The 12,991-nt window shown below is 39.3% G+C and overlaps 3 protein-coding genes across 4 annotated transcripts in view; 1 reads left to right on the top strand and 2 right to left on the bottom strand.

Moving 5' to 3' along the window:
* Positions 1 to 650, top strand: part of cntnap2a (contactin associated protein 2a) — a 398,709-nt gene extending 398,059 nt beyond the window's left edge. For both annotated transcript variants that reach the window (XM_085362984.1, XM_085362983.1), the window contains one exon: positions 451 to 650. In XM_085362984.1, coding sequence (XP_085219110.1) covers positions 451 to 650 — 200 coding nt within the window. The remainder of the gene's footprint in view (positions 1 to 450) is intronic.
* Positions 651 to 4,306: 3,656 nt separating this feature from the next.
* On the bottom strand, positions 4,307 to 5,832 carry LOC146625772 (lipocalin-like). Its single transcript, XM_085362982.1, has 6 exons — positions 5,650 to 5,832; positions 5,351 to 5,490; positions 5,160 to 5,239; positions 4,960 to 5,073; positions 4,766 to 4,867; positions 4,307 to 4,682 (listed from the first exon to the last, which is right to left on the bottom strand). Exons 1-6 carry the CDS (start codon positions 5,743 to 5,745, stop codon positions 4,663 to 4,665), a joined length of 552 nt encoding a protein of 183 aa, XP_085219108.1. The 5' UTR covers positions 5,746 to 5,832; the 3' UTR covers positions 4,307 to 4,662.
* A 1,023-nt stretch (positions 5,833 to 6,855) lies between these two features.
* Positions 6,856 to 12,983, bottom strand: c8g (complement component 8, gamma polypeptide). Its single transcript, XM_085362981.1, has 7 exons — positions 12,682 to 12,983; positions 11,635 to 11,780; positions 11,105 to 11,175; positions 10,921 to 11,028; positions 10,702 to 10,806; positions 10,335 to 10,370; positions 6,856 to 6,982 (listed from the first exon to the last, which is right to left on the bottom strand). The coding sequence occupies exons 1-7, from the start codon at positions 12,856 to 12,858 to the stop codon at positions 6,963 to 6,965; spliced, it is 663 nt and encodes a 220-aa protein (XP_085219107.1). The 5' UTR covers positions 12,859 to 12,983; the 3' UTR covers positions 6,856 to 6,962.
* Between the last annotated feature and the right edge of the window lie 8 nt (positions 12,984 to 12,991).

Raw genomic sequence — 12,991 nt, 5'->3', positions numbered from 1 at the left:
TAAAAAAAAAGTGTGTGTGATTGGGTGAATGAGGCTTGTAGAAGAAACTGCCTTGAGTGCTAAGTGCCCCATTTACTATTTATTTGCTCTCTGTGCTTCACACATTACAATAACCAGTGGTTGTGATGGATCGTGACCTGGATGAGCTGCTACATCACAGACATTCTGATCATAGTTAACTATTAAAAACGTCTGCTTTATACTTTTCAAGTGACAGTCAAATTCCTTCTTTCTGTCCAAAAAGTACCAAAAACAGACTACAGTTCACTAATGTTTCTAATTACATTACAAACATCGCATTACATACATTTTTATTACATTAATCTCCCAGTTGAGATGGCAGAAGCAGGCTGTGTTTGCCTTTGCTTAGACATTGACTCATATGAGGAATTTCATGGTCGGAGCAGGTTGGTAGCAGTATTTGAAAAAGCCTCTCTGTCTCTACTACAGGTATTATCGCAGTGGTGATCTTCACCATCTTATGCACTCTGGTGTTCCTGATCCGCTACATGTTCCGTCACAAAGGCACTTACCACACCAACGAGGCAAAGGCCAGCGGGGAGTCGGCCGCGGAATCAGCGGATACGGCCATCATCGGCACCGACAACCCAGAAACCATTGACGAATCAAAGAAGGAATGGTTCATCTAACAGCCAATCAGAAAGAACTCTGAGAGAGGGAAAGCAATGTTTTAGATCATCCGATGCCACAGAGATAGAGGTGGTTTAAGTCAAGGCCAATCACAGAATGGACAGAGGATTGGCTATTCAAAAGGACAATAATCTCCCAGGGAAGGTTGGGGCAACGGGGAAGACTGTACAGAAATCCTTTTGTTTTGTTCTGTTTTTTTATATATCCAGAGTATTAGAAAGAGAAGGAAGGGACACTTATTCAACTGAGCACAGCTGTAAGAGACTGTACATGTATATACTAACCGGCTTGTCCTTCTTTGTATCGTGCTTGGGAGTTTTCAGGAGTCCTTTGAATACTGTATATGACAAATAATTATACTTACTGGGTCGTGTGATAGCAAAGGTTTATTGCCAGTCCCTGTTGCGTTTTGATTTTATATTTTAACAAAACTCTTATATCAAAAATGATCAAATCGACATGCCAAACCTTTGTTTTTGTTTTATTCTTTCTTTTTTCTTCTTCTTCTTTGTATTTTTTATTGTTTCAAACTGCGGATGCACCAGTTTGTCACATAATTCATGTCGTGGTAATATAGAACTGAATATGGATGCCAAAAGTCACCTTGTAAATATGATATTATTTTCTCCCTTTTCTCGAAAGATTTATTTAGTGTCAGACGCATAAAGCAAATTAGAAATTTCATATCTATATGAGAGTGGCGCCACACGTCTCGTCTGTCGCATTATAAACGTGTAAAATACAGAGTTTTACGTTTAAATCTTATGACATTCGATTGTAAGGGACACTCCTTTCTGTGGAAGGGCACCGAGGGGTTTCTCAGTGCATGATGGGGAAATCATGACGCCATCATCGCCATCTTCTTCATCTTCATGGTCACGGCAGCTTTCTTTGGATTTGGAATGAGTGAATCTGCGAGCCTTTACTCGTGCGGGCTTCAGCATGTTTGTTTGTTTCTTTGCCAAACACTTGAGTCTTATGTCAGATTTTCATGTTCAATTTGATATTTGAGTTGGTTTTTTGTTTTGTTTTTATACATTTGAAACCAGTGTTGGGCTGTAGTTTTTAAAGCACATGCATGCGTCTGTGCGTAGGTGAATTAGGGAAAATGAGCTTTAGAAGGGGCCGTTTGGGCATGCGCGAAGACCAGACCAAACAGCTTGACTGATGCGTACTGAGTTTTCATTGATGCACTAGGCATTAAGTGGGCGAAGCAGCGTGAAATGAAAAATCAATTTATATCTGAAAAACACCTGGGACGAAGTTAAGAAGATAATTGGCTTATTATTCCAGCGTGCCTTCAAGGTGCTGAGCACTGCAAAAACTCAAAATCTTACCAAGTATATTTGTCTTATTTCTAGTCAAAATTATCTCATTACACTTAAAATAAGACACAATCAGCTACAGGGCAACATTTCAGTAAGCTAAAGGAACTTGTTTCAAGACAGTGAATCTTGAAACTAGAGAAAAACTAGAGATTTTTCACTTGTTCCATTGGCAGATTTTTTCACTTAATACAAGATATTTTAGCTTAAAATAAGTGAAAAAATCTGCCAATGGAACAAGTGAAAAATCTCTAGTTTTTCTCTAGTTTCAAGATTCACTGTCTTGAAACAAGTTCCTTTAGCTTACTGAAATGTTGCCCTGTAGCTGATTGTGTCTTATTTTAAGTGTAATGAGATAATTTTGACTAGAAATAAGACAAATATACTTGGTAAGATTTGGCCTTGCCTCACACTACTTATCACAAACCTGCGAGAAAAACTTGACTGCTGCTGCACGAAATCGGACTTAATAGCGTTTTCAGGTGTTTTTTTATGTTGTATTTAAATGGTGCTGTGTTCACTTACGCAGAAAAATCTTGGTTGGAAAAAAAAAACTTTTGAAATTTAAAAAAAAGCCAGACTTTCCAAGTATTTGTGCAGCAGTAGCAGCTTCAACGCACACGCTTACACCTCCCCTCACACGTGCACACAACAACATGCATGTTTGATGAAGTGTGAGTCATTTGCTCGTTTGCAAGAAAAACACGTTTAGGATGAGGAGGCAGACACGAGCGTCACCCTGCAGTGTGCAACTGCGGTCCAACATGCATTCAAATATGATCTATTTATGTTTAAGTTATTTTTATGTTTACCTGTTTACCTTACCATGGCTTCTACAGAACGACGTGTTACAGCTGAAACCTGCTGCCAACTCTATTTTGTTGTGAAGTTGCTTTATTTTGTATGTCTGTTTGATCAAATTGCTCCCACGGCGCTCGCGCAGTGAATCACGAATCGCCTCGTGGATCACTTCATGTGAGACATTAGGAGCAGCTGCTGAGCTCAGCTTGCCTTCTACTGAGGCCTCAAAGAAGAATTCATCTGCTTTTACTTCGCATCCCGTAGGGCAAACAAGTGACTCTACCGATGCTTTGTTGTTTTTGGATTTTGATTTTCAGACTTTTAAAATGCATAACTTCATCCTCGATATATGTTTTGAACTTAACGGCGATGATAATTGATTATCAGCGCAGACAGGCAAAACCTTAACCCACATGTTTTGCTTTTAGTTCTCTTGAGTTCAATAAAGAGTGTTTGATCTTTAATAGCAGTTTCTTCGTCTTCTTCTTCTTGTTCAGACACTCGCAGCGTAATGATGCACATCAAAGACAGTACTAAAGATATTCAAGGAACATTTTGTGTCTTAGCCATGTAACCATTAAGAAACAGGGACTATGGAAGAATCTAACCTATTTGCTTTAGTTCGACTTATATAAGTTAAAATTATATAAAACTGATATAATACTTAATAAACGCTATGTAGTTTTTCCTTTGAAAAGTCCGTAATGAACAAATGTGGAAGTTCCAGAAGGTCATATGCTGCCCTCTGGTGGGCAGACAGTGCACCTTCTTAGTCACCCAGATTTACAGAGCATACACACTGATGATTAATGACAGATTACCAAACTAAATAAAGTTAAAAGCTCATAGCTGATGAATTATATTCAGAATCAGTAATAAGTAATATATGAAAGTATATCAAATATAAACTTGCTGACAAAGGTACCCAAAGCAATGAGGCGCTACAAAAAAAGGACTGAAGTGTCCTTAAGATGATAAAGTTGTAGATAAATGTGTTCACTTAAGTTCAGCATGTTTGATTTTAAAGTGATGTCAGGTCTTTATATCTCTTACTCATCAGAAATTTAGTGCTACTCTGCTTTTCCTCAGGAGGGATTTGTTCTGCGTGCCTGGTAATTAAATTAAATTAATTCTGATTACTTTGTGTTTGTTTGTCTGCCCACACCTTTGAACCGAGGTATTGTCTTGTCGTTGTTATTACTGTTGCCATGATCCAGAACTAAATAGCAATATAGCTGCCCCATAATCAGTTTGTGTTATTATAATCTTCGTTTCATTATGTCTGTCGATTGAATCGCTGCCTATATCACTCGCAGCCGCATATTTGCATAACTGCAACTCATCCTTAAACCCTTTGACAAGGACTGTGTCCTAATGTAATGTGGTAAAGTATCCAACACACTCTCGCATGCCTGACAGTGAGCTGATGGGGAGCATTGTGTGTTAAAATATTCACGTAGCTTCCAAAAAACCTTCACAGAACACACACACACACACACACACAAAATTATTTTGAAATCAGACACTTTTTAACAGCTTTATTAGCTTTGAGGTTGGAAAACAGGAGAAAAAAAAGTCTGCAAAAGAAATCAGAAGTTACAAAAGACAACTTATAATATTTCCGTGTACTTCAGTCCCTTTTTTTCTTACAAGCAGGCCTTTATTGTTCCACTCTGATGCCCCAGTTAATGTGCATGTTGACAAGTATGAGAGCTCAACTAGGATCAGGGTTGGTCTTTGGTGTGCAGCAGAAAACAGAGTGAAATGCTTGAGGTTCATTGTCCCAGGGTGTAGCTTTGTGAATCCGTCATGACTGTAGGGGGGAGAGGGGTTGGACGAATGTGGTGGGGGGGGGGATGCTGCTGAGATGGAAGATTTGGGCTCCTCAGGCGTCGGGACACTCACCTGTAACGCATATTAGAAAGGCTGGTGAGCGAAGGTCTGCCTCGCTCACAGAATCAGTTACATTGTTGATACTGTTAACTTACCATTCTTGGGCAGCATAACAATGTTCTCAGCGAGGACACCAGTCTCCAAAGAGAACTGCGAGAATTTCTCCTGCAGGACAGCGCTGGTGTCGGGAGTGCGACCTACAATAAAAAATGACGGCGCTCTTCAAGAATGAGCAAATCCCGGAGAGCATTCCTAGAAAGTTACTCTTATTTTGGTAAGACAAACTCACTGTAAAGCTTGTTGAGGACCTCGGACACCCCATTCTTTGTCTTGATGGTGTGGACCAGGGCGTACTCATCGTAAACAACGTCAACAATGCGCATGTCGTTGTCATTGTTCCAAGCTGGTGGGGTCACAGAAATCATGTTAAATCTAAGTATTCAAATATATGTCAGATTTTGGGGCAGTTTTAAAGGCGTCTCTACTTACTTTGGCTGTGGAAGGTGAAACGTCCAGGAGTGTCTGTTTTCTTAGCCAGGTGAGTCATTCTCCAGCAGGAGCCATCAGTACTTAAATGGGGAAAAAATGACCAGTTTATTAGATATCCTCCCTAAAAAAGACAATCATTGCCATTTAATTTATTTTATTTTATCTTATTTTGAAAGCACAATTATACTCACTTCAGGTTGGAGTAAGAGAGGTCCAGATCTTCTACATCAGTAGGAGTTAAGAAAGCAGTCCCCATCTTCATGGTTGCTTTGTGGTTCACAAACCACTGAGCATTTGTAGCAAAGCCAACCATGTACCACTTGCCCGCCACCTGTAAGAAAGCAAACACTGTTTAAAAAGAGGTTATCTAAACCCTACCTGCATTACTGCTTCCCCTCTGCTTTCTAAAAGTGAGGGGTTGTTTTTGTCTGTGCAACAACCCAAAGACAGACGCAAATAACTTCTTTCCTTTTAAATGTGTATTTGTTACCTTCTCCAGGTTGAAGTCTTTTACGGGCATGACATCTGCACATGCAGCCAGCACGCACACCAGGGCGGCCAGCACCCTCAGCAGTGTGCTCCTCATGGCTTCTTCTGTCTGTGCTTCGGCAGCAAGGAGTGATCAGGAGTGTCAAGGCGGTTTGATGGGAAAGAGCAAGCGGAGGCTTCTTATATTTGCTGCAGGGTACAGCCCTACCCCCATTCTGTCTCCTCCCCACTCCCCCTCCCCACAATCCTGCTGTTCGCTACACCATTACAAAAACCCTCAGGCGAATCACGGCTGTTACACAACTGGCACGTGTGAATAGAGCCAGGACACAGGGGTAGAAGGGATGGGGTTTAAACATTAGTGTCCAAGCATGCCTGGCCAAAATGTCACATGTATAAAATCAGTGTGTTTTCCATTTTTCTGGATATGATAAACCATTGGCATCCAGTATTTCCTGCATGGTCAGGGATTTTTAAGAACTTCATGGTGAAAAAAAAATAAAAATCATTCTCATAAATAACTTTGCCAGTGTTGCATACAGTGGCTTGATTGTTCCTTGCAGCCTCTGAGCACTGACTCACATCATTGTACTGGTTTCTTTCTTTCTTTCTTACTTTCATAAAACCTTTGGTGCATGCAGAATTTCGGTGAGAACCTCTGAGTTTTGTAACTACCAGGGAGTTGGAGCATGCACTATTGACTTGTTTAAATTTAAATATTGCATTTATGTTACAGCAAATCCCCCCTTGACTTTGTTTCTGTGTATTGTATCATTTGCTTGTTACATAAAGTGCTGATTAGCTGTGAATTCTTTATTTTTGCTGACATGTACCGATGACTTATCAAACCTCTCCTCTGTTATGAGACCAGACGAGCACAGACTTGTAATCAGCTGGTTATGAAACACTCACATATCCACACAAACAGGGACACACACAGAGAGAGAGAGAGAGGTGCTGGTTGGAGCGAGGGGAAGTGGTAAGAGGCACTTTTGGTGAGTTTTGTAACCACCCTTGTGACATCTGGGCCTTATTATCTCCATTCCTGGCCCCCTCATCCAATTTTTGCATCCTCAAGCACAAAACAAAAACGTGCATTCACCTCTCAATGGTAAATCTCGGGATAAAAAAACACATGTTGACACTTCCATCTCACCACAGGATTAGCAAACAGCAAATAAGGACAATTAAAAGCATTCAACAACAGCTTGATTTGACTCTTATGTCCTTTTATTCAGTGTGTGGCTGAGGACATTTAATGTTAGGGGTGAATTCAAAAGCGTTGCTCTCCATCGTCCCCTCAGCTCCGCCTCTTCAGCATGTGGGAACACAATCTGTTAAACAAGGAATGCCAGGTTAAATTACAGAGAAACCGTGCTGATGTTTTTCAGCAGGCAGTGGAAGTTAGATAACGTGTTGACAACGTTTTAAAAACTGACTGCAGGAGCACAGCCTGCAGGAACAAAAGTCAGCACTGTTTCTGAGAAGGTCTGGCTCACTTTTCTTTTTTCCCCCCAAGTGATACATGATGCCATTTAAAAAAAAAAAAAAAAACTCATACTGTTATTCAACAGTGGGTCTCCCGCTTAGAAACACTCTGTGATATCTTCCTACTTATAGCTGTCAAATCTTTTTTGTACAAAATATGCAGGATGATTAAAAATCATGACATGTACCATTTTACCCACATGTTTGATACCATGCTCGAGCCATGATTATAACTTGCTTTGACCAGCTACATATCCCACATGGTGTGAAGAACCTCTATGCTTCTGTTAATCTACAGTATAGACATTTAACTGGTGATATTTTGCCATTTAACCCATTTGTCTCATAAAATAAAAGCGCTTCTGAGCAAAAACAAGATTTTGACTTTAAAGTATGCAAAACTGATTTATTTGCAGTTTTTAACAGAGCTCGAATGTGTATTTTAGCATTGAAAATGTCACATCTGTCTGCTGTACTTATGAGGGATCAAAAATGTCAAACTCAGTTTCAGGTTGCGTGACCTCATTAAATTTCCCAAAGTTACTGTACACAAAAATCACGTGATTCTGAGGAGGTCAGTAGGGAGGTACTCACCGAGTGAGCAAGTACTGTTATCACATGGTGATTTTAGCTTTCACAGCATTTTTCAAGAATCCTCATCAGCTATTCAAATCAAACCACACTGCAGGAAACTAGACAAGAGCTTTAGCCTAAACTAAATGTACATTGTTGCTGTGCTTCGGCATTTAATACATTTAAACTGTTCATTTATTTAAATTAAACATTGTACATATTAACATTTAAGTTACTGCCCAAAGGGGATCTGAATTATTCTCCTCATTTTGTTTTGCACACTGGTTATTGCCTTTGGCTTAATTACATTTTTTAAGTCAATAACTTGTTTTTTCATAACATACTGCTTAGCTTAGATTATACAAAACAAACTATGAAGAACATATTAACCAGGTAACACAAGCAGCTCGAGATGAGTGTGTTTTTTTTCCTCTAGTAACATGTGAGGGAAAAGTGCCGTGAGCCACAATCACAGCACAAAGCTGCAGCTCATTTGGGGTGAAACTAATTGTGTGGTATTGAGTTCCTGTTTCTCTTTATTCTTTATCCTTTATTCTTGTCGCCTCCGTACGTTTTTTGCACCTTAACTACTCCCTCAGTTTTCAGCCGATTTTCTCAGTTCAAACTCTAATCTGTTCTGCTCTTTCTGGCTATATCTTTTGGTGTTTATTGCTATTATACTTTTTAAAATATTACACTTTTTTCCTTTAATTTGTCCCATTGAAATGAATGGAAAACTTCAGAAATTCTGCTAAAACTTTCTTGTTTTCGAAACTTAACTACATGCTCATGCTTTCACCTAGAAACTCCATTCAAACTTTAAAACGTTCTCAAATGATTGGTCTTTTCCTGTGTGATTCAGCTTTTTCATATCTGTTACCGTTTTCATTTAATGCCTCTTTAAGTTTTCAGTTGCAGCTTTGTGATTTTTCAGAAAATACATGCGTTGTTATGGTTGCTATGCAATTAACTCAGAGTGAGAGCTGCTGCTTTCTGAAGTTTCTCTTCATGTCCGAACAACTTCTTGCTCAATTTTCACCCAACCTCCACAAATTATACATCAAAACGTAGGTATTTTTGCTGGCTTTCAGAAAATGTTACTATCACTGTTGTGGAAGTTACAGATTTTTATCAAATCGCCTCAGAGCAACAAAAAGTTTTAAAACTCTCCATTCAAAGTCTATGGGGAGTTTGTTCAAAACCAGCGCTGGATTTCTCTAATGAGAGGCATTTTCAAATCGTCATATCTCTGTAACAAAGCAAAGTTAAGACATGAGGCTTGTGCCAATTCATCTTCAGACACTGCTGACACTCAAGGTCGAAGCAGTTTTTACAGTCATCTTACCATTGTGCCATAAATTACGTTTGTTTGAGGGGTGGAAATCTGTCCTCCTCTCAGTTTTCAAACTCCGAAAATTCTGACTGCTCATCACCCTATTTTCCAGGCGCCCGTTCTCTTTCCCAGTGGCGCAGTTGGTAATGACACAGGTCTGAAGCCCAAAGGTCGTGGGTTCAATTCCACCTTGTCCACATGTTTTCTTCCACTACAAATTAATACACTATCACAGACCTGTAATTCATATTGATAATTTATTACAATTCGGCAACATTTTATGATTTTGGCAGCTTTTCTAATATGGACCTCAGATTCTTGTTAACGCTCCATGGCAGAAATACATACAAGTACACCGCCTGATGAAGCAGACAGAAGCAGTACCTCTGATTGGTTCAGCATTTTCACCTCTTATCAGCACAAATCTCAGCCTCTTCTGCTGTTTTCATTAGAATTTTAAGCTTTTCCAGAAATTCTGCTGATTGAACTCTTTTCAGCAAAATTTTCAGTTTTTTCTGCTGTTTTCAGCAAAAACCTCTTTTCAGCAGAAATTCTGCTGATTGAACTCTTTTCAGCAGAATTTTCACCTCTTTTCTGCAAAATTTGCAGCCTTTTCACCTCTTATCAGCACAATTCTCAGCAGGTTCTGCTCATTTCAGCACAATTGTCAATCTCTCCACCTCATCTTTGTGAGAATGAGTTTGGCTCAGTAAGCTAAATAACTACCCTTAGACCAGAAGGGCCAGGTTCGAATCCTGCTCAGGGAAATCTTTTTTTTTTTTTTTAATTTCAAAATTTTCAGCTTTTTTCAGCAGACATCTTCAGCGTTAAGGCATCCACACAGCATTTTCACAGGAAATGCAAATTTTTCTAGTTCTTGTTTGCAGTTCTTTATGTAAAGCATGTTGTTAAGAAAAAATCTGCATAAATACAATTTGTTAATATTATTTATTATATTGCACTGAATCAGTGAAGCTTCTTACAGTACATGGGAGAAAATGCTAGGAAATAAGTCGTGAGCGCTTTGCCAGGGAAATGCAATGCAATTACTCGTGGATGTACTTGTCAGCACTAGGCCTGCATACTACACCAGTAAGTAAAAACCTGAAAAATAATATAAGTTTGTCTCAGTGGCATTGCACATGCTTATCTTGTTTCTGTCTGGCCATTTTGTTTGTGACAAATCGAAACATTATCACCCTTTCTTTTTAGGGGATTGCTTTTAAGTACATACGTCACTTAAGTTAATACATTTAAAAATGTTTAAAAAGAAAAAACAGCATGTAACTTACTGATCACATGATCTCGATCCACATCACCGCAGTGACCTAGAAAGCAAAAATAAATTCACATGCCATTATTTAGCCCTCTGGGGAGCTTTTACTATATATCAACATATGGCTAGTAGTAGTGTGACTTACTCTGACCAGTCATTTACTACATATGTAGTGTGTTGTTGTGTTGTTTTGTAATGCACTGTGTTCAGAAAATATTTGGATTGTGTTCTCAAAGGTTACACGGTATATTCATTTGGTTAATCTAGCTATCAGAGATCCAGAGCTTGTCTAGCTATGCAGTCATCATGTGTTTCAAAATGCCAGCTTACATGAAATAGATTGCTATTAGTATTCTGTATGATAACTGTAAAATTAGCCATACTGTAGGTGGGGAAGGGGAAGTGGTAGGCCCGCTGCAAATTCTGTTTTGCAGCAAGCTCTTCAAACTTGGTTAGCAGCGGCTCTGACAGATTGTCCACAGACTTCCCTGCGAACACAGCACAACACAAAAACCCTTTAACATATTTACCAAAGTAATAAAGTATCAACAGTGCTGTGCTGCTCAATATAAAGTACCTAAAAAAGTAAGGGAGGAACCTACCATAGAGTTTCATTGTGATCTTGCCCTGTTTCTGGTAGTACATGATGGCATAGGAATTGTAGTCTGTATCCCCAATCACTATCTCAATATTCTGCTCAGGGGGAGATCCTGGTATATAGAGAACAGAGAGCAAAGTACACACAGGATCCTGCTTTATTCTGGGACACTAAGAAACAAAACTGACCTTTCAGTGTCAGTCTTCCTGGGACTGATGTTAGATGATAGACTTGTAATATCTCCCAACACTGGTGATTACTGAGAAGAGAAGAGAAGAGAAGAGAAGAGAAGAGAAGAGAAGAGAAGAGAAGAGAAGACTTTGTACTTTTCGGACAGTGCATGACAAATTAATCAATAAAACTTGTTTTTTCTCTGTTGAGGCCAGAAAGATTTCGTAGCACTCATACAGCAACAAAAGCTTTCATAGAATGCTCTCCAAAAACAACACAAGCCACATTTTTTCCATTTAAATGGGATATTATACTTCTAGGTCAGTTTGGCCAAAAAAGAGTTAGCAGAAAAGCTGACGGATTTAACAGTTCTACCTCATCCTTCCTGTTTTTGAAGATGCATAAATAACATTAAACACATGGCAAGGAATAATATCAGTAAGAATGGAATGAGGGATTCAAGAAATTGGCTCCCTCTGCTGCCAAAAAAATAGAAAGAAAGCAAAGAACATACAGAAGAATCAGCCACATGTGCAGCTGTACTCACTGCCTTGTTTTGGTGCTAACAGACAGCGTTTCATTAGAGGTAGCGGTACGAGCAATGGTGATTACTGTTGGCTCCACCTTGGTCCCGTGATTTACCAGGTAAGAGCATTTGGAGGCAGTATTAAGCAGGTACCATGTTCCCAGCATCTAGGACACACGCAATCAGAGAAAGGAAAAAACAAGATTTCAAAATATCTCAAAATCAATCAATTTGTCATAGACAAATGTCTTATCGGATTATTCTAATTCATCCCATCCCACTGAAATCAAAATTCCAAAAATGTTCCCGTGTCAAAACAAAAACAAAACATTTCTTTTAAATGCCCTGCTCTATCCCCTTCATATCCGTTCACCTGCACAGAAAAATTCCCTCATTGCCTCAAACACAATATTGACACAATTATGCAAGTTTGCCTGCATCAGCAGCCCCCACAGTAATCCATAAAAATCAGAGCTTTCACAGCGATCGAAAGTTTGAAGAATAAAGGCTTCTCAGAACTGGCCTTTGACGTGTTCGAGTCTCTGAATACTTTACTTTGATTCCACATAGAATATAAGGACAAAAACTTGTTGGATTATTCTTAGACCAGTGGGACAGAGCGCTTTTGTGTGTATATGTGTGTGTGTGTCATGATCTAATCAAAGCAACAAAATAGCTTTCTGGCTATTTTCTTATGTTTATATTGACTCATCCACCATTAAGTTACTTTCACATAGTTTCCGCAGATTCTTCTGCAGTCCTATTTGTATATCATACTGTGACACGGTACAACAATCAAAAAAACAGTGTTCAGAGGTAAAATAACAGCACACAGAGCTGTCTGCTGTGTTGGCGACGTCTGCAACTGCCTGGAAACAGTCGGTCTCTTGGCAGTTGCAGCTTTTTCATGAATCTCACTGTCTTCAGCAGAAGGTTAAAAAGATTAACTAAAAAAAGAAAAAGACCAAGTACTGCTGATGTTATTTGGCACTATATAAATTGAATTGAGCAGCCAGGGCCCAATGCAGCAGTAGTGAAAATATTCCGCTTCTTTATCTTATTTCTTACCCTTTCTATGTCTTGTTCGGGTTGGGTCTGGTCAATAGGTGTGATCTTTGGCTTCTTGGGAGGTCGTCTTTGGGGTCGGGGTCGACTCTTAGCTCCACCTACAGCCTCAGCAGAATCCCAGAGGTACACGCACATCAACATCACCACTGCAAGTATGCAACGCCATAGTCCAGCCATTGTATCGCTGACAAACAATTCTTGTTTTTGTTTTATAGGTTTTCTGTCCACCCTGCTCTGTTTCTCCCTTCAGCTGTTCTCTTTCTGCTTTACTCAACTTGCAACACATATACCCAGAAGATATGGATAAGCA

The sequence above is a fragment of the Diplotaxodon limnothrissa genome, linkage group LG9 (assembly GCF_057381915.1).
Source record: "Diplotaxodon limnothrissa isolate DT_005_m linkage group LG9, D_limnothrissa_male_GT1.1, whole genome shotgun sequence".
Lineage (NCBI taxonomy): Eukaryota > Metazoa > Chordata > Actinopteri > Cichliformes > Cichlidae > Diplotaxodon > Diplotaxodon limnothrissa.
The sequence above is the reverse complement of the archived record's forward strand: the minus strand, read 5'-3'. Positions and strand labels throughout refer to the sequence as shown.